The 27,584-nt window shown below is 39.9% G+C and overlaps 1 protein-coding gene across 1 annotated transcript in view; it reads left to right on the top strand.

The window, feature by feature from the left end:
- The window catches only part of SGIP1 (SH3GL interacting endocytic adaptor 1), a 177,474-nt gene that overhangs the window by 35,309 nt on the left and 114,581 nt on the right, over nt 1–27,584 (top strand). The window contains exons 2-6 of the mRNA XM_052638056.1: nt 9,182–9,245; nt 14,462–14,486; nt 17,437–17,508; nt 22,018–22,074; nt 27,409–27,463. Coding sequence (XP_052494016.1) covers nt 9,182–9,245; nt 14,462–14,486; nt 17,437–17,508; nt 22,018–22,074; nt 27,409–27,463 — 273 coding nt within the window. The remainder of the gene's footprint in view (nt 1–9,181; nt 9,246–14,461; nt 14,487–17,436; nt 17,509–22,017; nt 22,075–27,408; nt 27,464–27,584) is intronic.

Raw genomic sequence — 27,584 nt, 5'->3', positions numbered from 1 at the left:
AGTCTGTTGTTCCATGTCCCATTCTAACTGTTGCTTCTTGACTTACATTCAGGTTTCTCAGGAGGCAGGTCAGGTGGTCTGGTATTCCCATCTCTTTAAGAATTTTCCAGTTTGTTGTGATCCACACAGTCAAAAGTTTTAGCATAGCCAATGAAGCAGAGGGAGATATTTTTCTGGAATTCTCTTACTTTTTCTATGATCTAACGGATGTTGACAATTTGATCTGTGGTTCCTCTGCCTTTTCTAATCTAGCATTTACATTTGGAATTTCTTGGTTCACATATTGTTGAAGACTAACTTGAAGGATTTTGAGCATGACCTTGCTAACATGTGAAATGAGCACAGTTGTATGGTAGTTTGAACATTCTTTGGCATTGCCCTTCTTTGGAATTGGAATGAAAACTGACCTTTTCCAGTTCTGTGGCAACTTCTGAGTTTTCCAAATTTGCTGGCATATTGAGAACAACATTTAACTGCATCATCTTTTAGTATTTTAAACAGCTCAGTTGGCTAATTTTAAAAAAGCTTAGCCTAGTGCCTGGCACATTTGAAGGACCTAGTGAACCAGTGCTGCCTTCCCCTCACTTCTAGGGATTACAGAGAGAAAAACTAAGGTTGTTCCTCAAACCTCATGTCCTGTGAAGACATGAATCTTATGTTGAAATTAACACAATCCCTCTCATAGTGTCTGTAAGTTTTGCTGCAAATGACAGCCAGTAAGAAGTCAAATTGAGATGTGATCCCAGATCTCCGGATTCCGAAGTAGGCCATGTATTCTGTTCCCTTCTACCATGTCTCCTGCAGTGCTTCTGGGAGGTGTGTCTTCATGCTTCTGAGGCAGATAATGAGACGGCTTGTATTCCTCTATGAACTGTGTTTTACATGACAACCTTAAGCAATTGTCACTGCCACCCTCTCCTCCTGCCAGTGCTCCTCTTTCTTCCAAAGCTCCAGGTCACTCTTAGAGCTAGCCTTGTGCCCAAGCCTTTCCCCTTGTCCAAGCTCTGCTCAAAAGCACTGTTTGTAGGGGGTGGGAAGCAGAAGGACCAGATATACCCCAGGAACGTGCTCTCTAGAAGTGCCACCTTTTCAACAATTTTAAAAGCAATATGCTTATATGGGGTGTTTAACACCATAATTAAGAGCTGTTAGTGAAAGCAGTATGTAAGCAAGACTGTGACATGAGTGAAAAACGAAAGTGTTAGTCACTCAGTCCTGTCTGGACTGTGACCCAATGGACTGTAACTTACCAGGCTCCTCTGTCCAAATTCTCCAGGCAAGAATACTGGAGAGGGTTGCCATTTTCCCTTCTCCAGGGGATATTCCTGACCCAGGGATAGAACCTGGATCTCCTGCATTGCAGACAGATTCTTTACCATCTGAGCCACCAGAACATGAGTGAGAAAGGTAATAAAAAGTAGTGCCATATCTCTTCCCTTCCCCCAGCCCCTTTAAGATAGCTGGAAGATAAACCACCTTGCTACCAACATGCTGATGATGGTGACCACTCTGCCTTTGACCTCTTGTTGTCCTACCAGCTAGCAGTGGAATGGTAAGAATCCAGTACAGGAGAGAAGGGAGGAGGTGCTGGCAGAACTCTTCACTTACACTCCTGTGTGGCAGCATCTCTGCTGAAGAGCAGCATCTTCTGTGTTCTGTGTGGTTAGTCCTCGGCTACTGCCTACAGGATGCTTACACCTTGATTTCTCCTATTTTGATCTCAGCTCCAGGACTCAATCTGTTATCTCAATCTGTCCATCTAAAGAACTAGTCTTTATTTTTAGGGAAAAGTATTAATATTTCAAGAGTAATTTTTAAAAATAGGAGACATGAGACTAACCAAGCAAAAACTCTGTGGTTTCTTTTGAGTATCAGATTTTGATGTTTTATCCAAGATAAAACAGAGTATTAAGGCCAAATTCTTTTTTGGAAGGCCCTTCCTAAAAATTCTATTTTCTGTCTAACATTTAAAGGCTAAATTTAGAATTTAGTGTTTACTTAATGAATCACTACAGAACAGTTATACTTGAGAGAAAAGAAAATTGATAAAGGTAATTTTTTGCTGTACTATTTCTTCTTCACCTGCAGAGCTGTATACTCAAAGTAAGGAAGTTCTAAGGTATCTTTAGATTCTAAGGTATTCTAGAATCTTTAAGTTTTAAGGTATCTAATTTAAAAATATAATTAGTTCAAAGACACTTCAGAGAAGAACATTAGTGAACACAGTCATTTATGTTTTAAATTTAAAAGACTTTTTAAACACTATCGTACATTCTGGAGCTATCATAAGAAACATATTTTACATGGTTACCCTGTTTGCAAACATTGACCACTCATATAACTGAGACCAAGAATTTCATGATATTGTCTTCATCCTTTCTACGGGCAATGCACACTTAGTTTTCATCTTCTATTTCATTTTTGAATGAAGGTTTCACCCTAACAAATTGATTTCATAAACTTCCAGTGGTCTGACTTACAGTTTGAAAAGGAGATGAGAAATAATGCCTCTATGTTATTATAATTGAGTGAATTATTTTAAGGAATATTCTATTTGAGAACCACTAACAAAGATCATGGCATCTGGTCCCATCATTTCATGGGAAATAGATGGGGAAACAGTGGAAACAGTGTAAGACTTTATTTTTCTGGGCTCCAAAATCACTGCAGATGGTGATTGCAGCCATGAAATTAAAAGACGCTTACTCCTTGGAAGAAAAGTTATGACCAACCTAGACAGCATATTCAAAAGCAGAGATATTACTTTGCCGACTAAGGTCCATCTGTTCAAGGCTATGGTTTTTCCAGTGGTCATGTGTGGATGTGAGAGTTGGACTATGAAGAAGGCTGAGCGCCGAAGAATTGATGCTTTTGAACTGTGGTGTTGGAGAAGACTCTTGACAGTCCCTTGGACTGCAAGGAGATCCAACCAGTCCATTCTGAAGATCAGCCCTGGGATTTCTTTGAAAGGAATGATGCTAAAGCTGAAACTCCAGTACTTTGGCCACCTCATGCGAAGAGCTGACTCATTGGAAAAGACTCTGATGCTGGGAGGGATTGGGGGCAGGAGGAGAAGGGGACGACAGAGGATGAGATGGCTGGATGGCATCACTGACTCAATGGACGTGAGTCTGAGTGAACTCCGGGAGTTGGTGATGGACCGGGAGGCCTGGCGTGCTGCGATTCATGGGGTTGCAAAGAGTTGGACACGACTGAGCGACTGAACTGAACTGATGGGGCAATGAAAATAAAGACAGACATCTATTACATAGTGGAGTGGCTAACTTCATGGAGCTTACCATCTAGTAAGGGTTAACATAACATTGTGATCTGATGAGAAAAGCTGAAAGGAATATTAAAAATGTGTTCATGATAAGCGTTTTGTAAACATCTGTTACATGAGAAAGAAGTCCTGGAGGTTTAGTTGTAGTTATCAGTTGTCATGGACATACCAGTTTCTTGACAGTGAAGGTCATCATGAAGAAAGATTTGTGACTATATAGCTCCCAGTTTCTTTACTAAATATTGACCACTTTAGCACAAAAATAAATAAAAAGAAAAAAAAAGATCCCAAACTTTTAAGCCAATCCACTTTGTCTCTTTCTTTTCTTCTTTGCTCCCTCCTACCTTTCTCCCCTTGGTGACAGAATAATCTGGCTTGAATTATTCTGTTTATTTTTTATTGTGATGAAATATACATGACAGAATTTACCACGTTGGCCATGTTAAAGTGTATTCAGTACAGTCTCAGTGCTGAGTAGCCGTCAACTATATAGTTCCTGAACTTTCGTACTATCCTAGAAGGAAACTCCATACCAACTAGGCAGTCACTCCTCTCTTCCCCTCTTCCTCACCCCTGGCAACTTCTACTCTGTTTTCTATAACAATGAATTTGCCTGCCCTTGATATTCCACATGAACGGATTCATACACTGGGTGGTTCTTTGTATCTGGTTTCTTTCATTTAGCATAATGTTTTCAAGGTTCATGCATGTTGCAGCATGTGTCGGTACTGCATTCCTTTAAATAATATTACATTGTATGTGTACACCACATTTTTAAAGTTCATTTGGAGAACTGTTTCATTTTAAGGGGGATTTATTCAGAAAATACTGGTAAAGTAAGTGATTGGACATGCCTTTAAAGGTTTGATTACATACGTATAAGGTGGCACCTAAAGGCTTTCAAAGGAATATGATGCCTATTTACAGAAGCTTGAGTATGATAAAAAGTACTGTATATCCAGAAACTCAGGAAATAGTATTGGGTCTGACATATGGATTTAGGATTCATCTACATGTAGATGGAAAATGAAACCATGAATGATCAATGAATGAAACTGCCCCCACAAGGAGCAGATGTAAAGAAAATTAGGACACAGGCAAGCAGAACTCTGGGGATCCGTGGGTAAAGAACCTCCATTACCCACCCCTAGAGATGATGATAAATAAAACCTAACTCAGGTAAACCCTCAGGCTCCTCATTTGCAAATAAAATGCCTTCTACTTTTTCACAAGGCTTGTAAGAAATTTAAATGAGTCAATATATGCAAAGCAGCTGGTACCCACCCCATGGGTTGGACCTCAGTTTTGGTGGCTACAAATATTACTCTCTATATTTGTGCTGTCTCTATTGTCAGTTTCTGTGTCTTTGCTATTTCATTACCTTGTAACATCATATCAAGGACTACCTATCTTGAAATAAGCTTTCCTACCATCTTAAATGGAGAAGGCAATGGCACCCCACTCCAGCACTCTTGCCTGGAAAATCCCATGGATGGAGGAGTCTGACACGACTCAGTGACTTCACTTTCACTTTTCACTTTCATGCATTGGAGAAGGAAATGGCAACCCACTCCAGCACTCTTGCCTGGAGAATCCCAGGGACAGGGGAGCCTTGTGGGCTGCCGTCTATGGGGTCGCACAGAGTCAGACACGACTAAAGCGACTTAGCAGCAGCAGCAGCAACCATCTTAAAAATCAGTCTATTTTTAAATTTTGCTGTTGTAGTTCCCAGACTTCACTAGCTTCTCGCATAATACCAGAGGAGGCTAAAGGAATCTAAATGAGGTGGAGAGATGCTGCAGGCACAGGCCAGACTTCCGTGTGCCTGACCCAGATCTGCATGCACGTGGGAGGATGTTCTTAGCTCCATAGCTTGGAAGAGGACTGTCCTAGCCTCAGATCATCAGAACATTAAATTCTTCCTCTTTAGAAATCTTTGTTTAGACGTTGGCAAGGGGAAAGTTAGTTACTTCAAAGACACTTGATTTTTTTCCCTTCCATTTTTGGTAAAGAATAATTGACAAAAATTCATGACCCAGCCTGAAGGATAATTATACTATAGAAATTCACTTTAAACTTTCATGTAGTTTGGGAGTCAGAAGTGAAAAAAATCATTGGATATAGTGTTTTTTCAGCTTATTATGTTACTGTATGTGGTGTCTTAAGCTTGTTACTACTCTAAGATCTTTGACTATCCTTGTTCTCTTTTGAAGAATTTCTTTGGATATTTTTAAAAACTTTTTCTTTTGTATTGGGGTATATCCAATTAACAATGTGGTGATAGTTTCAAGTGAACAGGGTAGGGATTCAGCCATACATATACATGTATCCATTCTCCCTCAAACTCCCCTTCTATCCAGGCTGCCACATAACATTCAGCAGAGTCCCATGTGCTATATAGTAGGTCCTTGTTGGTTATCCATTTTAAATATAGCAGTGTGGACATGTACATGCTTTTGAAATATTTTTAAATAAACTCGCAAAAGACTTGACCACACTTTTCCATTCACTTTTAGTTCATTTGGTATGATTGTTTCTTCCTGCATTTTCTCGAAGAGCTATTAAGATATGAATAACTTTTATATTTCATATTTTTTTGCCTTTCAGAATTTTCTTTATAGTTTTCTAAATTTCTCACATCTTTGCATCTTTCAAGGGGTATATGTTTTCAGTGTTTTCTCTTATTCAACAGTTTGATTAGTTTTGTTTTTCTGGAATGTCACACCTCTGGTGTATTTCTGTATATATTCCATATATGAGAATGTATTCTACATTTGGGAAATATGACTTTCATTGAAACTAAAACTACAGAATGGCATTGCATTTTGTGAATATGTGCAAATTTTTTTATTCCTTGTTACTGGCTGATTTGTTGTAAACTGAGAGATGGAAACACACACAAAAAATGTAACTCATATTCATCTGTACAATTAGAAATGATGCTGGCAATGGACTCTGTCTCCTGAAGCCTGAGCCAGAGCACTTTTCACTGGAAAATGGACAACTCATGACATTCATGACCTAGTTCAAATTGGCTATTATCCAAATTTGGTGGTCAAAAACAGGACAGAGTCTATGGAAAGCTTCTATTGCCTGTTCTGTTACTAATTTAATACAAGAATTACTGGAATTTTTCTGTATTTTCTCATCTGTTTGGTAGGCCATGCTATCTCTTATCTCATGGTCAAGTTACAGGAACTAAAGTAATTTGGAAATATAATAATAGCATTTGTTTTATAATCCTATAAAAACCAATATTGATCAGTGAATATAGCACTCACTGGGACCCCCAAAGCTGAATTAGGAGCATGGAGAAGCCAGTGAAGAGACTTAAAGCTCAAGAAAAATTATAGGAAGAAAATGACAATTTTGTCCCTATAAGGACATAAGGCAATTAGAGGTGAGAAGTTTCTCACACTCAACATTAAAAATGACAGAGGGAAGGTATTCCTAAATGTAATGGGTAGATACTTTAAATGTCAGTAAGTTTTCTATGAACACCTCATGTGGAGAGTAATAGAGAATAAATAGCTTAATGTGCAAGGAGATTTTTTTTAAACAAACATTGACATTTTAAAGACCTAAACCTCTTAAATGGAATGACTGTTCAAATGCAAAATTAGACAAACAGAAGCATTTGGAGATTATATTTGAGTAGTATCTTGAGAGTCAGATAATGGATGACTCAGATCATCCAAGTGGTCTGGGCTGATTCATATGTTTTAGAAGATGACATCAGATCTCTGATTTTCTCAGTGTTTTTCCCTTTGATCCTCCTGGAGCATGCGTGCATGCTCAGTCGCTTCAGTCACGTTCAACTCTTTGCAACCCCAAGGACTGTAGCACACCAGGATCCTCTGTCCACGGGGGTTCTCCAGGCAAGAATACTGGAGTGGGTTGCCGTGCCCTCCTCCAGGGGAGTTTCCCAGCCTAGGGATCGTCGCCTGCACTGCATATTGATTCTTTACCCACTGAGCCACCTGGAACGCCCAAGCCACCTGGTAGTGGTAGTCGCTCAGTCGTGTCCAACTCTTTGCAACCCCATGGATGGTAGCCTGCCAGGTTCTTCTGTCCATGGGATTCTCCAGGGAAGAATATTGGAGTGGGTAGCCATTTTCTTCTCCAGATCCACCCGGTAGTGCCAAACAAATTCTGAACATCAGTGACTTTTCCAGATATAATTTGTGAAGAAAAATTTCCAAACCACCAGTAACAAGTCTAAGGTTTTGAATATATAGGCAATGGTATATCTGAATAAGACTCACTAACATGAGGAACTGGTTTCCCCAATGGCTCAGTGGTAAAGAATCCACCTGCAATGCAGGAGATGTAGGTTTGAACCCTGGGTTGGGACGATTCCCTGGAGGAGGAAATGGCAGCCCACTCCTGTATTCTTGCCAGGGAAGTGCTATGGAGAGAGGTGTCTGACTGGCTACAGTCCATGGCATCAAAGAGTCGGACTCGACTGAGAACACACACAGCGTGAGAAATGCAAGCCACACATGTAACTGCAGGACGTGTAGGAGATGGGAATCCCAGACAGAACCTTTATAGGACAAGAATGGAAGATACAGGATTGGGCCTGGTTTGTCTAGGGTGGAAGAAAGGAGCCTTCTTATTCTAATAGCACCTGAATGATGCTTCTTAGAGGACATCTTAAATCAACAAATATTATCTGGTTCCTGTGTTTGGTGCAGAGGATATAGAGAGCATATCCTTGGCCTCTGTCCTAGAAAGGCTTACAGTCTTTGGGGGAAATTGACATAGGAACTAAAAGGTGGAGTAATTTGTTGTATTATAATATATCGTTGTTGGTTAGTTGGGTAAGTCAATAACATATAAGAGCGAAATTTGAGGGGAGCACAGGACAGTCGGTTTCTGGCTACACTAGGATTAGGAGGCCCTCACAGAGGAGGTGGAAGCTGATGGGGCCTTGGAAGCATGTGTGGAAGTTCTAAATATCAACAAGATAGGAAAAGCATTTCAGCCAGTGGTAAGGACCAAACAAGGGAAAAAGAGATGTTAGAGTACAGATGTTGTGGTATGTTCAGAGAATCCAATAAAGCCACCAAATTGAAAAAGCAGAAAAGGATGAATTGGGAATGGATACAAAGATGTCAGGCCAACATGGCTCTCTCATGTGGTTTACATGATTTCTGTCTTGGAACTATCCCGTTCTCAAGAATACATCTAACCTAGAAATTACTGTTCTAAATCTGTGATTGGGTTTCTTGGCAGAGTGCCTATTTGGAGAATGAATAACAATAGTCTAAGAAAAGCTTGCCAACTTTTCTGTACCTGGTCCTGATCTCCTTTCCATTTATCTATATTTAAAAAAATAATAATTTTGCTTATTTATTTAGCTTTGCTTTATTGCTGTGTGGGCTTTTCTCTAGTTGCAGCGAGCCAGGCCTACTCTCCAAATGCAACTTACAGGCTTCTCATTGCAGTGGCTTCTCTTGTTGGGGAGTATGGGCTCTAGATGAGGGCTTTAGTAGTTGAGATTCCAGGACTCTAGAGCACAGGCTCAATAGTTGTAGCAAATGGGCTTAGTTGCACCGCAGCATGAAGGATCTTCCCGAATCAGGGATCGAACCCACATCTCCTGCATTAGCAGGTGGAGTCTTTACTGCTGAGCTACCAGGGAAACCTCATTTTTATATTCTTGCATTGCTTATAGTACTAAGAGCTTATAGTGCCATGTCCTTGATAAATTCTGTTGAAAAATATGATAATGAATCATACACACACACACACATGCATACACATGAAGAAACTTTCGTGGCTTTTTGAACATTCAGATTTAACTAATGTGCTGCAACTTTAAAAATAGTTCACTTGAATGTTGCTAGGAACATTCGAAAATAAACTTTCTGACCTTTTGTTGTTTTCCCACAGGATTGAAAAAACGTACAAGGAAGGCCTTTGGAATACGGAAGAAAGAAAAGGACACTGATTCTACGTATGTACTTGAGGAGAACACCACTGCTCAGCATCAGCTGGCGATGCCCACGTGGGAATGTTGGTCTGGTTTGGGCTGCTGTATAGAAGAATAATGAGCCTGTTAAGCCTCTTATTTGGCTAGAATCCCTGCAAGAAAGTTAGGAAATGGGAAAATCAATAGTTGTTTAGACACAGTTAAAAAGGAAAAGGGTTATCTTGATCTCATACCTTTAGCTTTTCCTTCTATATATGTTTGTCCTGCATAAATGTTATCACAAGGTGCGGAGCTTTGCCCTGTGGCCTTGTCCTCTGATAATTTTTAATTCATGCAAATTGAAGTATCTTTCATATAACTAAAACAGCTAACATTTGACATGACTACACTGGTAACTAGTACTTAGCAAATGCTCAGTGAATGGCAGCAGCCACTACTCCTATTACTAGTACAAATTAATATGTGGTAAGTTCCTTTTAGGAGAAGGCAATGGCAACCCACTCCAGTATTCTTGCCTGGAAAATGCCATGGATGGAGGAGCCTGGTGGACTGCAGTCCATGGGGTCGCTAAGAGTCAGACATGACTGAGCAACTTCACTTTCACTTTTCACTTTCATGCATTGGCGAAGGAAATGGCAACCTACTCCAGTGTTCTTGCCTGGAGAATCTCAGGGATGAGGGAGCCTGGTGGGCTGCCGTCTATGAGGTCGCACAGAGTTGGACACGACTGAAGCGACTTAGCAGCAGCAGCAGCAAGTTCCTTTTGAGCAACTAAAAATGGAATTTTCTGGGAAATTCGAGGATGGAAAAGCTCATATTTAAAGAGATGTTCAATGAAGTTTCAAAGTGGGAGAAGCCTTGAGTTTGATCTTCAAGAAGATGAGGACATTCATTTCATGCAAAGGGAGCAACGGCCAAAGCAGAGATGTAGAAAATCCAAGGAGTTCTTCAGGACAAGCTAAACAGGGCAGTCTGTCTACCTGTCGACTGCTGGTAAATGTGATGATGGGAGTTGAGGCTGAAAAGATCAGGGCTAGATAGGAAGGAAGGGCTTTAAGTGCCAGGCTGACGTGTCTGGGCTTCCTTCCTTAGACAGTGAGCAACCTTGAAGTCGTGAGGCTTTTAAACCAGAGACTGTAAAGGATTGAGGGGTAAAAAGCCATGTTTTGTCTAAATATCAGATGTTAAGTCTCCTGATCTTACCTTTTCTTTGTGCTTTCTCTTTGGGTAAATAGTTATTTCATGGAAGCTACATTCACTCTATCTAGTCTTGCCAATGTTTTTAAATGATTAAATTAGAAAAATTTCTGAGCATTTTACAACTTCCATTATTTCCTATGAAATTGCCATTTTTGAAAAGTTAATCAGAATAGGAGACGGTTTATTCAGCAGAGTCAGGGGACCTGGGCTCTGGCTTCAGCTTTGCCAATAGCTCCATGGCGTTAGAATACACTTTCCTCTAATGGGCCTGCATTGACATTAGAGTGTAATTTCCCTAAAAGGCCAGACTCTGTCGGACAGCAACATCGTGTCACCTACAATGTGCCACATGCTGTGTGGGATACTACTAGACGTATCTCAGGAGAATGTTGTTAGCAGAAACCAAATCCAGTTTTCTTTGAAGATAGTGTCTGTAACTGACTACACGTAATCTCTGGTGTGTGACGAAAACTAAAAAGGATGAAAGCTCCCTCAAAAGGGAAAAGAGGTCAGACAACCTCCCCAGGGCAGGCTGAGCTATTTGGCTTTGGCAAAAGCACCGCTCTTCCATCATCACTTCTAAAATCATGAAAATGAGAAAGTTACTCCTCACGGCTTTGGGTAGATGGCCAACATCTCTCTGAAGTACTCTTATGAGACATTTGCTTGTAAAATCCCAAGCATCTCTCCTTCGCTTCTTATAATCTGAGTGCCCCAGTTTACTTAGGTGTAGCAAATTAGCTATAAACTGGTTCCATCAGCCGTGATGGTCAAAGGACAAGTCATTTAATGTAAGCCTCTGCCTTTCAGGAACCCCCTGCTCTCTGACTGGGTCATACATCATTCTTGCAGAAGGCTGGGGAAATATTCTGGCAATGTACTATCCCTTCAAATTTGGGTAATGCTTATGATAGTCTGCCATCACTGAAACCTTGCTGATGCAAACGGTTTTCAGGGCTGTTGCAACTCCATGAGGGTTGCCAAGCAACCTACTATGGTAGCTGCCAGCTCCAAATTCAGCTGATTGGGTGTCCTTAGATAGAGGGGGGTTAGAACCAGAGCTTCCTGATTTGATCATCATTACAATGGCTGATAGAAAGAGGAAAGGAGAGAGCCTGTGCTAAATGGCAGGCTCTGTGCAAGGTATTTTGTAATGCACTGATATCCTTTTTAATCCTCATGGTAATTCAGTAAGGTTAGAAGTAATATCTCAATTTTAGAGATGAGAAATCAATGCCAAAATGAATTAATTACTGAAGGCTACCCAGAAAATAAGACATGGAGTCAGTTTTCTAGTCCAGAATCAAGTGCCTATTCTTTTATTACCCAGGGGGGGGAAAAAAAAAACAAAAAAGAATAGATGGATAAAATTATAATCAAGACCAATAGCGGGGTAAAAGAAAAGGGAGTAGTGGCAAGAGGTAACTGTCATTTTTAAAAACAGAGGCAAAAGGTGCCTGGTAGATGATCAGTTTTAAAATGGAAGTCAGTAAATATAGTGGGTCTGCTGTATTTAAAAACATAAAACTTAATAAGATGGGGTTAGGAAATAAATTGAGGACATGCCCAATTGTCTGAGGCTGCTAAAATCTCTCTCTACTCCTCATCCTGGGTCAGCTTATATTGACATAATAACTTTAATCTAGATAACATTTTATGAGTATTTACAATGTTCTAGGCACCATTCCAGGCTCTTCATTTATATTAACTCACTGAATCCTTTAATAGCCCTGTGAGGTATATACTGTTATCACAGCTATCATGTAACTGAGGAAACTGAAACACAAAGGGGTGAAGCTCTTGTTCAGAGTTGTGCAGCTGGGAGATCTGAGCTGACTGAAACCTGCAGTCTGGTGCTATAGCTGGTGCCCTCCATCACCGTGCTTACCACCACCATACTGGGAAGAACCAGCCTCATTTCCACCAATGGATAAGACAAAGGATTCAAACAGACATCAACACTGCTGTGTACAATTACATTTATTCTGATGAAAATGTTTGAAATGCCATCCCTATAGCGGTAATATGCATGAAACCAAGTGGCCTCCCATTTTAGATCCCCTTGCATCTATCACCTGCCCCTAAAGACAGCTCCACAGGATGAGTGCCGCTGGATCTGTCCTACGCAAAAGTTAACAAAATCTCCTCTCTCCTGATCCCTTTAGCAGAGGCTGAAATCCTAGTAAGAAATGTCTGTTTTTTCAGCATATAAATCTGATAAGGAAAATTGGCTTTGATGAGTGTGAGTTGGTACTTTTCTCTGTGCTTTCTTGCCACCTGGGTTTATTGTAGTCATAATAACCCAGTGGATTTACTTGCTTGTCTCAAAAAGCATGTCTTCTTCATCATTTTATCTCCTGAGTTTAGACTAGTGCCTGGCCCATTATAAGTCACTCAATATTTGTTCAATTAATTATATATAACTCTTGCTATCCTTCTTTCTTAGATGAAATTTCTTTGAACCAACTGTTTGGAATTCTCATAGCCAGCAAATGTCCAAACACCCTCAGACTTCTGTCAGCTCTCATGGTCTCATGGTCAAAAACAGTGTCCTCTCTACTTCTAGCCCCTGTATCACTGATTCATTCTTGTATCCACATGGAAATGATTATGAAAAATGATGCACTCCCATCAAATGTTTTGTAATCCAAGTAGAATGTTCTGCTAATTTTGAAGGGGGTGTTGGCAGGGAAAGGAATCAAACCTTGGAGCTAAGAAGATGTCCCAGCAAATAAAGAACATCTCACTTGATCCCGCCTCCTAAGGCACAGTTCCAAACACACCTGGTGGCTCAGCTGGTAAAGAATCTGCCTGCAATATGGGAGACCTGAGTTCGATCCCTCAGTTGGGAAGATCTACTGGAGAAGGGAGCAGCTACACACTCTAGTATTCTGGCCTGGGGAATTCCATGAACTTTATAGTCCATGGGGCCGCAAAGATTGGACATGACTAAGGGACTTTCATTTTCACTCCACCCAAGCACTTACTAAGGTTTCCTTACAAACAGTGCAGGTCCTCACCTGAGCATGATTCTGGTCTCCATGTTAATAGAATAATATTTTTCTAACTCCTAATATTAATTAATATTAGAATTAATATTAATTAAAATATTAATATTAGAATTAATATAAGAGGTTATAAAGTTACAATGACTACCCTTTTACTTCCCCCTTTCTTCTGTTCCTCCAGTTCAGTTTTCCAGAGTAACAGTAATACCCTTCCTCTATTGCTATAAAGCCTAACATGGCTGCAAGTGGGAAGTTTTGTGTTTGTTCCTAGGGTAGAGCCATCATGGAAGAGGAAAAAATCCTGTAACAAACATTTTTGAAGACTTAGTATGTGTTGGGAATCATTATAAGTTCTTTATATACTTATCATATTTAAATTGACTTAGAAAGGTTAAGTAATTTGTCCAAGATCAGAGAATTAGTAAATAATGGAGTTGGAACACCTAGATTCATTCTTCTCTAAAAACCTTATTCTTAAACACTGTAGCCTAGCATCACTGTGGATTAAATACCCTGGACTTCAGTCATCAAAGTGAACCATTTAGTAAAATTGCCCTTCATTTCCTGCTCTCATATAATCAAAGGAGCAGTAAATATAGAAAGATGGAGGAAAATACAGATTCTCAAAGTGACTTGAAAAATACTATAGAAATTCCTTCTTATAAGGGGAAGACCACTTATGGGGAGAAGATGAGAGAAAAAATCGGTTGGCATTCCTAGTGGTAGTTTTAAATGGAAGCTGATTAAATGGGACAGCTCTTACTGAATTCTCTCAAAAGTGGGCAAGACACTGCACCAACAACTTGTGCCTTTTGGATTTCAATTTTTAATGAATCTCTCCCTCCCACATACATGTACACACACCCCACACTGAAATATCATTCAACCAGTTTGTTTTGAGTAGCTTTCATTACCAGGTTTATTGGGGTGGGAACTGGCAAGAGGTGGTTAATGACTCTTATTGTTGTACTTGAGTCTGTGTAGCAAGAATGATTCATTTTCCTAATAGCTACTAATTTCTTTTTGTTACAGAGGTTCACCAGATAGAGATGGAATTGTAAGTATTTAAATGACCATTTTTAGTAGGTTTGCATTTCAACCTATGCTAGTTTAAATTTCTTAAAGCCCCGTTTCATTTTTTTTTTTTTCCTGCAGGGGGAAAAAATGAGCTTAAATGACTTTTCAGACTCAGTCTTGTAATTTTTTGTAGTAATTGCATGGAACATAAATACAGTCTTGGTCAAGTTAAACTTACTTATTGCATTCACCTAAAACCTTGCCCCAGAGCAGGCAAGGCAAGTAGTCATCAATATGATGGGTCAAAAGTCAGACAGTTCCTGCAGGGGCTGCTACCATCAACCGTTATTTCATTTCCAATTTAATGATATAAGAGCTCATTATATGAGAATGCTTTTCTCCAACAGAGGCCGCAAAGTCATAATGGAGCTGAAATCCAATAAAATTGAAAGAAACCTTTCCCTTTTTGCAGTTGAGCTGCAGATACATTTTCTGTATTAAATTCATAAGTAGGGAATGGTCTCGAAACCACTTATGCCTGAATTTACAGCCTAGAGGAGGAAAATGTGTCCACCGGTTTAAGAGTTAACAGGAACTCTGATTCCTCGCTGGTCACCAGAATTCTTGCTTTTTTAGAGAAGTCGGTGGTGCATGAGCTTGGATTTATCCAAGTTGTCCTGATGACAGGCTGCACCAACTTCTAAAATGACTTCCTTCAAAGCTGAATCAGATGCCTATTCAGAAGGTTCAAAAGAACAGCTGTTCTTGAAGGAGGGAAAAAAAGGGACTCACATTAGGCTCATTGGGCTGGAGTGGGAACTAAAATAAACCTGATAGATAATTTTTTTTTGAAAAATCACCCTTTATAATATTAGACCTAAATTGGGGTGTTAATTGCAACTACGGTAGGAGTTTTTCTCCCACATTTAACTCAAGGTTCTTAGCTTTGGGGTGCCTTTTGCATTCATGTAGTTCTCTCCATGAAATGTTAAAGAAGTAGACTGAAATTTATCAGACATTGGGTAACACTATAATCAAGGCTCTATTCAGCAGGGGAAAAAAAAGACCCAGAAGACTCAGCTTCTCCTCACCTCTTGCTTCTGGCTCAGAGCCCTCTCGTTAACTCTGTCTCAGGTACTCTGCTTCTGTGTCTTCTCTTCGCTTCTGTCTCAGTCCCCTCCCTGAGTTCTCTTGTCCCCTTCATTCTCACCCTTGCAAGGCTCTGTTAGCTAGTCTCTGCTTTCCCTCCCTGCTGCTCCCAGGCTGGTTTGCTGTCTCTTGCTTCTCTCCCTCTGGCACCCTCAGTCTTGTCCTTTTTTTTCTTTCTCTAAAGCTCCTCCCACACCTCCGGTCATCGTCTCTGAAGCCCCACTGCTGTCTCAGGTCTCTGCTCTTCTAGGGACCCCCTGTTTGCATCTTGAGGGGAACATGCACTTGGTGCCTGGCACAGCACTGGTGTGCGACAGGTGACTCTGAGTATGTGCTGTGTCCATAAGCCCAGCTGTGATTCTGAAGACTCACCCACCCTAAGGCAGGGCTTCATCCCTGAGTTCCCCAAGCCCTCCGTCATTGCCACCATGCCCAGTCACATCAAGTTATTTACCAGCAGACGCGCCCTCTTTGTTCCTTAACTGGAATTGCCACGAATGTATCACTGGTCATGATTTTAGAAAAGAGGAGTTGTTTAATTTTGATTTCTCAGGAAATAATACAAACCTGTTTGGAAAATAGGCTGCATTCAAAATAAATTCATGCTCTCAGAAACAGAGTGTACAGCTTCCTAGGTAACTGGACATTGTTAGCCAGATGCTTATTTTACCACTTGGAAATGTGCCTCCAGTTTTCCCCACGTACTCTGGGCACCAAATTTTGAGAACGCCTTCTCAGACTAGTTGCTATAGAAGTCCAAAATGTCTATTTGCATTTAGTCCCTGGAAATCTCAACCTGATTTTCTTTCAAACTCAGACTGATTTCTTTAAGACCTTATGTCAGTGGAGCCAGTCCTTTTACATGACTGAGTAAGCTTTAAAATGATTTCTTTTTGAATATCTGAAGTTGAAATTTATGGTTTCACTAATGTGGTTCTACAAACTATAGGTGGTGGTGTACGCACTTCATGCTTATAAATGACTTTGTCAACACAGGAGTTACACAACAGGTTTAACTGTTTAAATTCAGTTTCTGCAAATCCAGTGAAGCCCATCTTTGGTGACAAGGCTTTTGAGGTTTTGACTACAGAGGCTCTGTGGCTGGGCTGCATGTAGCAAGATGGGCTTGCCCTGCTCTCCCCTGGTCGAATATGCCCACTCCTGGCCAAGCTGTCTGCCTCGAAGTTTGAGGCTTTAGGCATCTGTGTGGCAATGCAGTCTAACCCAGAGACAAACTCTGACTTGTGCAGGACACATTCTGAGTTTTTCCTAAGCGGTTCAGATTTCCACCCACACCTAGACTGGGGGACTGGATGTCACGGTCATTGCTATGGGGAGATCTCAGCTCATCCTGAACACGTGTGCAGGAAAGGGCCCAGATTTGGAGCTGGCAGCTGTGTGTGCTCTGTCTTGATGTCTTCCCAGAAGGCTATGATCCAGGGAAATAAACAGTGCAGCTAGCCTTTTCAGACTGCCATTAGAAATACAACTATTTTTATTCAGTCTGGTGTGGCCCAGTGTTTATTCTCTACCTGTAAATTAAGTGCTGGCTGAATAAGGACTGGGTTCACATCACCCCTGGTGCCTGGGATGCCTCTTTCCCCTTCTCCCTTCTTCTCCTGGCCTAGCCACACTGGCCTGCTGAATAGAGCCTCATTATGGGCCCCAAAGTCCACTCTTTGCTTCGAGAACCCTGCCAAGATTGGTAGGCCCTCCAATTTGGCCTAGATGTTGTTTCCTCTATGGTATGTTTGCTGACTCCATGTGATTCTTTATATGTGTCTTGAAGAACAAACAGATCCTTTAACAACTTTTTTCTACATGAAAACAATCAATTCCAGCAGCCCAGCCCACATGAACCACCCTACAATAACAAAGCAGAGTGCGCGCGTGAAGGAGGAAAAAAAGTTTCGGTAAGGACAACAGATTTTAGTTTAAAATTTCCAAGGGGTTGTAGAAACAGTGAGTAAAATCCCAGTTTGAAATTTGAAAACACAAAAGCATTAAGACTCTTTCTTAGATAGTATTCCCCAATACTGGGGCCAATTTTTAAATCCACTATATAGATTGTATATGTTGATGTCTGAATATACTTTTAAGAAGTGATCAGGCAAAGAGACATGCCTCTGTCTTAGACAAAGGACAGCAATTCAGATTTTTAAAAGAATCTGCTATCTATAAGAAAACTTTGGCTATAATATAAACAACATTATACGTATTGACAAATAACATAGTCATTTGTTAGGGTAAGTGCTATCTAAGTAACATTAGGAATTTGTCAGGACCAGGGCCTGTAGGACCTCAGGTACTTGACAGTGGACTTGGGGTGCTGATCCTGGTGGCCCAGACTGTACAACAATGATAGCTGTGTTGTTCAAAATGGTGGCCACATGTGGCTATTTAAAATTCAGTTCCTCACTTAACGGCCATCAACAGATGAATGGATAAATATATAGTGCTTATATACAATGGAATATTAATCATAAAAATGATAAAATAGTGCCATTTGCATCAACATGGATAGATCTAGAGATTATCATACTGAGGGAAGTAAGGCAGACAAAGATGAACACCATATTATATGATATCATTTACATGTGAAATCTAAAACAACAAAAAAAGATACAAATGAACCCATTTATAAAACAAAAATAGACCCAGAGACAGAAAACAAGCATGTTTCTCAAGGAAAAAGCCAAGGGAGGAAGGTATAAATTGGGAATTTGAGATTAATAGATATACTACTATATGTAAAATAGGTAAACAACAAGGACCTACTTTATAGCACAGGGAACTCTATTCAATATCTTGTAATAACCTATAATGGGAAAGATTGAGCGTATATATATACACATGTGTGTGTGTGTATATATAATTGAACCACTTTGCTGTATATCTGAAACATTATAAAGCAACTATACGTCAGTTAAATAAATACCTATTTTTCTAATTTTTAAAAATAAAACAAAATTCAATTCTTCAGTGACATTTGCCACATTTTAAGCACTCCACAGCTACTTGTGGCTGGTTGCCACCATATCGGACAACACACATACAGAACATTTACTTCTTCACAGATAGTTCTATTGGATAGTGCTATCCTATAGGGTTATTTACAAAGTGAGGCAAGTCTATCTCAATGGCAAAAAGATAATATTTAGCCAGTATTTCACATGTCTTTAATACTTCTCTCCAAAGAGCACAATGTGGCCGTGATCTGACCTTGGAAAAGAGGAGCATCTGCAGTTAAAAATAAGAATTTTGGTGAATGTATAATTGAATGCAATTTTACTACACTTATTGATCTAACCAATCATATTATCTAAGAGGAGATAATAAGCTTGACCAAAGTAAAATACCCATTAAAACATGATCAATATTGCTATCAGCCTTGATTATCTTTAAATAACAGTCATATATTCAAGTTTTAGAAGTGATTCATGTGAATTGTGGATTTTAGAAAATATAGAAAAGAATTTTAAAAATACATACCTTTTACTCCAAGAGAAAAATCACTCTTTATATTGAATATGTTGGTGAATAGCCAACAATGTTTCCCCACTTAAATTACATTCTTCCATGGTTTTACACTGTTTTCCAATTGAAAATCAATAGAGCCATTACCTCCATATCACCACTATGAGCTGCTTAAATTGTTAAACTGGGAGAATTTCTTCCTTAGAGTTTTACCAGAAGAATTTCAACCAGTTTCTGCATTAGCTCTAACTTGATAATTTCCACTTGCAAAATCAACTATATTTGTAAGAATTCACTAGTGTGAATGGTGCTAAACTGCTAATTTCTCTAATAGAACTGTGTGTATATATGTGTCATAGAACTGTGTGTATATATGTGTGTGTGTTTTTAATATCAACCCAAAAGAATGTGTGTATATATGTGTCTTAGAACTGTGTGTGTATATATATGTGTGTGCGTTTTTAATATCAACCCAAAAGAATGTACTATTATGATTTGTTGTTTGTGTTTAGTATTTATGTTTAAAGTGTTATTATTTTAAAAGAAATTTTTTTTATAGGCTTTGCTTTCTCTTTATCACAATCTTCCATTTGTTTCCATGGAAACTGAGAAACTTTCCCTCAGCCCAGATCTAGAAAATTCATAAAACTGAGGAACTTTTGTATTTCTAATATTGTCAGTAAAGAAATACACACACTCATTTTGTCTTTATTTAGCTGAACCTGTCAACTATCCTAGTCTTGAAAGGCTTTGGTTACAGAGACGAGATTATCATGGAAGCAAACATCTGTAGAACTTCAAAAATTTTGAACTCAACAATTTATCTAATGTCTGGTTTTTAGATAGCAATTCTTTATAATAAAGAATTGAGGACTAAAAGATCTATTAATAGTACTATACTCATCACTGAATTCATACGTTTAGTTTTTTGAGATCAGCTTATTTCATTTGATTTTCCATTACTCTAAATTGCATTTGTATTTTGAATATATTATATATGCTTTATAAGGTGAAAAAGGTAATGGCACCCCACTCCAGTACTCTTGCCTGGAAAATCCCATGGATGGAGGAGCCTAGTAGGCTGCAGTCCATGGGGTCGCTAAGAGTCGGACACGCTTGAGAGACTTCACTTTCATGCATTGGAAAAGGAAATGGTAACCCACTCCAGTGTTCTTGCCTGGGGAATCCCAGGGACAGGGGGAGCCTGGTAGGCTGCAGTCCATGGGGTCGCTGAGTTGGACACGACTGAAGCGACTTAGCAGCAGCAGCAGCTTTATAAGGAGGATTTGGAGAGTTTTGCAAGGAAGACATATGCAAACATTGTTAAAGTAGAAATTTTAAAAGAAAACAAGTATGACAAAAAGGAAGTAAGAACCATGCCATTCACCACGAGAGAGATTTTTTATTATGAGATGGCATGTTCTCAAAAGTAGCTTCATAGCTTATACAGGTGCAAAGTTGATGTGGCAAGTTTTTAAAACAACCTTCATTCAAATAGCAAAGAATATCATTGAAGCACTAATTCAATGAAGGCAAATCTATGAGAGGCTTAAAATGATGTCGTCTGATTAAGCATATAGTCTTTGTCAGGAGCAAGACAAAGAAGAGGGATATGGGGCACCGGCCCTTGGTCCCAGTGTGCTGGCTGGTGGAGGCAGGACAGAATTTGTGCATTTGTAAGTTCTAGTGCGGTGTTGGTATATGGGAAGAGACAGGAAAATAATGGACACATTATCCACTTCTCACACACTATTTCCCCTCACTCAACCACTGCTAATTCTTTGAATGCCCAATCAACATGTAGTATCAATTAATGATGATGTTACTAGGTTACTTCTGATTTGGTTTTTTAGTGATCCTGCATGCATGGATGAAAAGGTATCCTCTCCTACCTCCTTGTCAAATGGTGTCAGCTGTTAACATTGTAGCTCAACCAGCCTTCATTTGTGATTGCAAAATTAGGTGTCCTGTCCTCAAGCCTCATTCATCAGCATCTGATGTGTGTTGTCGTGAGACCCATGAGTGCTCAGTGACATATCATTGCTCTATGTGCTAACAACAGGAATGTTGTTGAATGGACTCTCCATTATCAACCTCATCTGTGTTTTTATCCTTTGCTCATGAGAAATAGAGAATCCTAGAAATTTCAGTTTGAATGATACCACATCCTTGCTCAAGTTCTCATGGCCATACATGTCATGGCAGGACCAGGGCCGAAAATAGAACTTTTAAGATAATTCTGAGAGAATAATGCTGATGCCCAGTCCTCTCATAATGATCTGTGCTCATGGAGGCCTAGGATGCCTGGATGACAGAAATCCACAATTAATCCTCAAATTGTCTTTTAGTAATTTCATAAGAAAAGTCACTTGAAAAGAACATCAACACTATTTTTTAATACTTAGAGGCTGAGTTAACTAATTGGAATCTGATTCCCTTTATATTTTATCAAAGGTGTTTAGGAAAACTTGAGTCAGTGTTAGAAAAGCTGGAAGAAGATGAATTAATGACTTGGATGAATATTCTCTGGATATGTTGGAAATAACTGTGTATGAGAATAACGTGGGTCAAAATATTTCCATTTAAATATGTACATATTGAATACATCTAGTTATATCCCCTGAGGTATAGAGGATTAAATAATACATAGGGGCTGCTGATTCTTTAGTAATTATATAACATTTGAGTAGCTAGTTGTTAATATCCCTATGCGTATCCTACAGTCTTTTGTGAAGTAAGTGTGTGAGTTCTTTTATGCAGTGTCATGCCAACTCAATTTACCATTCAGTTACACCAACGTGGTTGCTTAATAGGCTGCTGTAATGTGTCTTTCCAATGCTGGATTTTGATAGCTCTTGCTAAATGCAGATAAGACAAGTTTTTTTTGTTTCTTTTTTACTAATTCAAATGTTTCTTTTCTAAATGTATTTTCAAATTTATTACAGAAGAAAAGCAATGGAGCACCAAATGGATTTTATGCAGAAATTGATTGGGAAAGATATGTGAGTATCAGGTTGTTTTTTATAAATATTTCAGTGTGAAAAAAAGTCAAGGCATGCTTATATTTAAAATAGAGCATAGAAATAAGTGAAACATCTCATTAGGAAGTGCTGGCCCAGGTAGCCTGGTATAAAGGCTAAGAGCACTAGAGTCTATTAGACCTGAGTTTGAGATCTGGCCCCTCCATGGAACAGCTATGTGTGGCTTTGGTTATTTGCTGGCCACCATAAATGAAGTCAGTAGTTACTTTATAGCATTATTGAGAGGATTCAATGAGCTAACTATTTGCAGAATATTTCAGTAGTCTGCCTAGCCTGGCATACATGTTCAAAAAACACTTTTAAAAATATTAACTCTAGATATTCAATCCTAATTATATTGATAAGCAGCTCTGAGTATTGAGTCAAGTCCGTTCATGTCTAGGCCTTGATTTTGCAATGTCCTAGTCTGTTCAGGTGGCTATAACAAATATGCCCAAAAACTGAATGGCTTATAAGCACAAACATTTATATCTAACAGTTTAGGAGCATGGGAAGTCCCACTTGCTGGTTGAGTGCCCACTTGCTGATTCATGGAAGGCACCTTCTAACTGTAACCTCACTGCAACCTCTTTTATAAGGGCACTAATGCCAATCACGCTGTCTCCTCCATTGTGACCTAATCACCCCCAAAGGCCTCACTTCCTAATACCATTACCTTGGGGTTTGGATTTCAACATAAAAATTTGGGAGCAATACAAATATTCCTACCATAGCATATGATAATTATTCTAGCCTCATAGTACAGATTTTTCCCAAGTCAAATGACAATCAGTTGTTTTTTCCCAAGGAGTGAGGGTGAATCCCAGGGGAGACCTAAATCCCAGTGGTCTCCCAGTGGAGACCTAGACTCTCCTTGTGATTCCCCCAGTAGCCAGTTAACCTCATCACCACACACTTCACCAGCCACAATAGGATGGACAAAATGGCTCTTATATTTCTAATCATAGAAAACATATAGGCCATATTCACATCAAAAATCACTTTTATTGCATACCAAGTCCCTAAATTCATAATTCTTACAAAATGCCTTTGTACTTACAACTTAGGTGACTGTATGACCCAACCTCCTCTTTCATAAAAATTAAATTTGATGTTAATGCATTTGCACATTTGTTAATAATAATTTCATTTTTTTTAATACCACCATTAATATTATGACATGCTACTAAATTCTTACCACCTTTTTGTTGTTCAGTTGCTAAGTCATGTCCAACTCTTTGTGACCCCGTGGACTGCAGCATGCCAGGCTTCCCTTTGCTTCACTATCTCCCGGAGTTTGCTCAAACGCATGTCCATTGAGTCAGTGATACCATCCAACCATCTCATCCTCTGTTGACCCTTCTCCTCCTGCCTCAGTCTTTCCCAGCATCAGGGTCTTTTCCAATGAGTCAGCTCTTCAAATCAGGTGGTCAAAGTATCGGAAGCTTCAACATCAGTCCTTCCAATTCAGGGTTGATTTCCTTTAGTATTAACTGGTTTGTTCTTGCTGTCCAAGGGACTTTCAAGAGTGTTCTCCAGCACCACAGTTTGAAAGAATCATTTCTTCGGTGTTCAGCTTTCTTTATGGTCTAGCTCTCCCGTCCACATATGACTACTGGAAAAAACATAGGTTTGACTATACAGACCTTTGCCTGCAAAGTGATGTCTCTGCTTTTTAATACACTGTCTAGGTTTCTCATAGCTTTTTTTCCAAAGAGCAAACATCTTTTAATTTCATAGCTGCAGTAACGATCTGCAGTGATTTTGGAGCCCAAGAAAATAAAATCTGCCACTGTTTTTTACCACCTTAGAAGGTGAATACTACATTACCTGCATTTATAGAAAGGAAAAATGAATCTCAAGAAAATTCAATTATTCATGCCACCCGTACACTCCAGAACATGACATTCTGTCAACCTCATTACCTAGTCTTCCCTTATACCTGTTTCCCAGTGTTGAGATCTTTTTTATATTTTCCACTGTTCAATTCCGTAGATCTATGATAGCCCCTATGTAACCCCATGGACTTCCCTGGTAGCTCAGCTGGTAAAGAATCCACCTACAATGCAGGAGACCCCAGTTCAATTCCTAGATTGAGAAAAACCCCTGGAAAAGGTATAGGCTACACACTCCAGTACTCTTGGGCTTCCCTGTTGGCTCAGATGGTAAAGAATCCATCTACAATGAGGGAAACTTGAGTTTGATCCCTGGGTCAGGAAGATCCCTGGACGGGGGCATGGCAACCCACTCCAGTATTCTTGCCTGGAGAATCCACGTGGACAGAGAAGCCTGGTAGGCTCCAGTCCATGGAGTTGCAAAGAGTTGAGCATAACTGAGCCATAAGCACAGCACAGCGTTTTACCCCACATCTAAATTGTTCATAAATAATATTATAAGGGAAGTTACTAAATATATTAAGCAAGGTAATTTTTTTCTCAAAATTAGCACTTTTTCACCTAAAAAGAATTTTTTTGTGTTTTGTAGGATTTTGTAGAATTTTTATTATAACAAAAATTTTGTTATATTTTATAGACATCTTTAATGCACAGGAATGGGATACTCTAAGCAAACAAGAAGCATGATAATTAAAATACAAAATTATTATTGATTATTCATCAATATTTGATTATTGATGAATAATCAAGAGATACTTGATTATTCATCAAGTATTTCTGATACTCCATCCAACCCTAAAACTTAGTGCTATCCTTAACAACTTGTGAGTGTTTAAAGGAAGCAGAATTTCTCTCTAATTTGCTTAGTCCTAAAAATTATTCAGGTCATAGGAATTGTGGCTATAATTATATTAATACACTAGACTCCACTTTCTTTAAGTAATAAGAAAGGGTTTATTCTTAATAGACTATGTCACTGTGTTTTTGGCAGGGATGGATGTGGCCTTAAAGCAAAACTCTAAAGTTTAAGTAAGGTTTAACTGACTTCATATTTGAGGGAAGAGACTTTCAGGCAAAAGGGAGGACTTTTATGAGGACCCAGAAGTGGGAAGAAGCTTGTAGTGATCAAATCTCATATGTCAACAATGGGAAGAAGGCCCTGTGAGAATCAGGCAGGGCCTTCTGGGCTATATAATGGTGCTAGGTTATTATTCTAAGTGCAGTAAAAAGGCAGGGACAGGTTTTTAGCAGGAAAGTAAACTTAATACTCTTGCACTTAAAAAAAAACCACTAACTTTTAGTATGGAAAGGACAAAAGGGAGATAATAAATGCTCAATAAATGGCCACTTTTCCATGGCACTCAGGCCCTTTTCTCTCTGTGGTCATCACATATATGTTGCTTCAGTGACTCCAAGATCTCTCTCTCCAGCTCTGTCCTCTTTCTTCCAGTCCTATAACCTCGGAGGCCACCTTTGAACTCTGCCCCCTCTTCCCCTCTCAAGCACAGAGTTTAGTCTCAAAACACCTGGTGGGTCAAGACCCAGGTCTGTCACTTGCTAGATGTATTTCCTAGAGAACTGACATCTGATTTCTCTTAGTTTCCTCCCTGGTGGATGGGATGATTCTTTCCATGAGTGATTGCTGTGAGGCTTCCCCGGTGGCTCAGACAGTAAAGAATCCGCCTGCAGTGCAGGAGACCCAGGTTCAGTCTCTGGGCAGGGAAGATCTCCTGGAGGAGGAAATGGCTACTCACTCCACTATTGTTGCCTGGAGAATTCCATAGACAGAGGAGCCTGGTGGGCTAGAGCCATGGAGTCACAGGGTCGGACACAACGGAGCAACTAACACACACACACACACACACACACACACACGCACACACACACACACGATTGCTATGAAGAGTCAGTGAAATAAAACGTAGGCCACGGTACTTACCATATAATAGGAACTAAAATATGGCAACACTAATCCCAACCAGGCAGACTTTTATCTTTCTTATCTTTTTCCTAAAAATGTTAGTTGCCTCTTGTTAGAATGAGTTCAGCCAGGAGTACTCCCAGGATTTGATGGAAGAAATCTTGGAATCTTCTTGAACATTTCCTCTCCTTTTTCTCCCATGACCAATCAGTGACTGAGAACTCACAATCTGTCCTTCCAAATGTCCTCGATGCATCCCTTCCCAAAACTAACAACTTGGTCCTTCTTAGCATATCTCACCTGAATTGTTGCAAGTATCATGAGTTAGTTTTCCTTTCTCCAGTTTCTTCTGTCCTCAGTCAATCCTTAGCATATTTTCAACATCTCATGGTTCTGCTTTCAGCAAGTGCTGTGTTCACTCACTCAGTCGTGTCCGACTCTCTGCGACCCCATGGACTGTAGCCTGCCAGACTCCTTGTCCATGGGGATTCTCCGGGCAAGAATACTGGAATGGGTTACCATGCCCTCCAGGGGATCTTCTAATGCCAGGAATCGAACCCAAGTCTCCCACATTGCCGACAGATTCTTTACCATCTGAGCCACCAGGGAAGATTTCAGCATGTCTCACGCTAGTTGAGAAGCTGCAGTAGCCATGTCAAGTCCAGACTTTTCCCTATAACGTTGCCTGGCCCCCACCCCAGTCTTCTTTTCCATGGTCTTGCCCCTGCCCATACAGCTTCCTCTCCAGTCCTGTCATCTTCATCTCCCTCTCCCTTTCACCGTGAGAATCATGCTGTCCAATCCTGCCTTGGTGTCTCGGTACAATCTCTTCCTCACCACGGACTCCCCTCTCCTCTCCATCTGACCCAAAAGGCACACAAAGACTCCTTGATTCTTCCAGATCTCACAAATTTTCTTTCCTTTCAGACCCCTATCAGTAATATTCTGTGTTTTGCCCTTTTTTTTTTTTTTTGAACTTTGACTACCAGAATACAGACAAAGATAATTTGAATGTTGTATCCCCGTCACGTTGCTTAGCATGATCTTTGGCTTATAGGAAATGCATGATACATTCTCTATGAGCATTTTCTTTCATTGACTTCTAGTTTATTTTCCCAATAGGAAGACTCTCCAAATATCCTTGAGTAATTTTATAAACACGGAGGAGCCTGGTGGGCTACAGTCCATGGGGTCGCTAAGAGTCGCACACGACTGAGCAACTTCACTTTCACTTTTTACTCTCATGCATTGGAGAAGGAAATAGCAACCCACTCCAGTGTTCTTGCCTGGAGAATCCCAGGGACGGGGGAGCCTGGTGGGCTGCCATCTATGGGGTCGCACAGAGTCGGACACGGCTGAAGCGACTTAGCAGCAGCAGCAGCAGCATTCAAAACAAGAGGCACGTCTATATCCTTAACTAGATGACTCTTGAAGGAATGTGAGTAATTTCTTTACCACTGTCAGGACAATGATTGTTTAATGTGCACTTGTGTTTTATAGAATTCCCCTGAGCTGGATGAAGAAGGCTACAGCATCAGACCTGAGGAACCCGGCTATATCCTTTCTTTATATTTTAATCTTAATTTCCATTTGCTTTCAGAAAGCAGGATGATAAATTTAGGATTTGCAGAAGTGCCGAAACCCAAGCTTCTCAAGTCCTGTTGTCACTAGTATTA

Source organism: Budorcas taxicolor, chromosome 3 (assembly GCF_023091745.1).
Source record: "Budorcas taxicolor isolate Tak-1 chromosome 3, Takin1.1, whole genome shotgun sequence".
NCBI lineage: Eukaryota > Metazoa > Chordata > Mammalia > Artiodactyla > Bovidae > Budorcas > Budorcas taxicolor.
The sequence above is the reverse complement of the archived record's forward strand: the minus strand, read 5'-3'. Positions and strand labels throughout refer to the sequence as shown.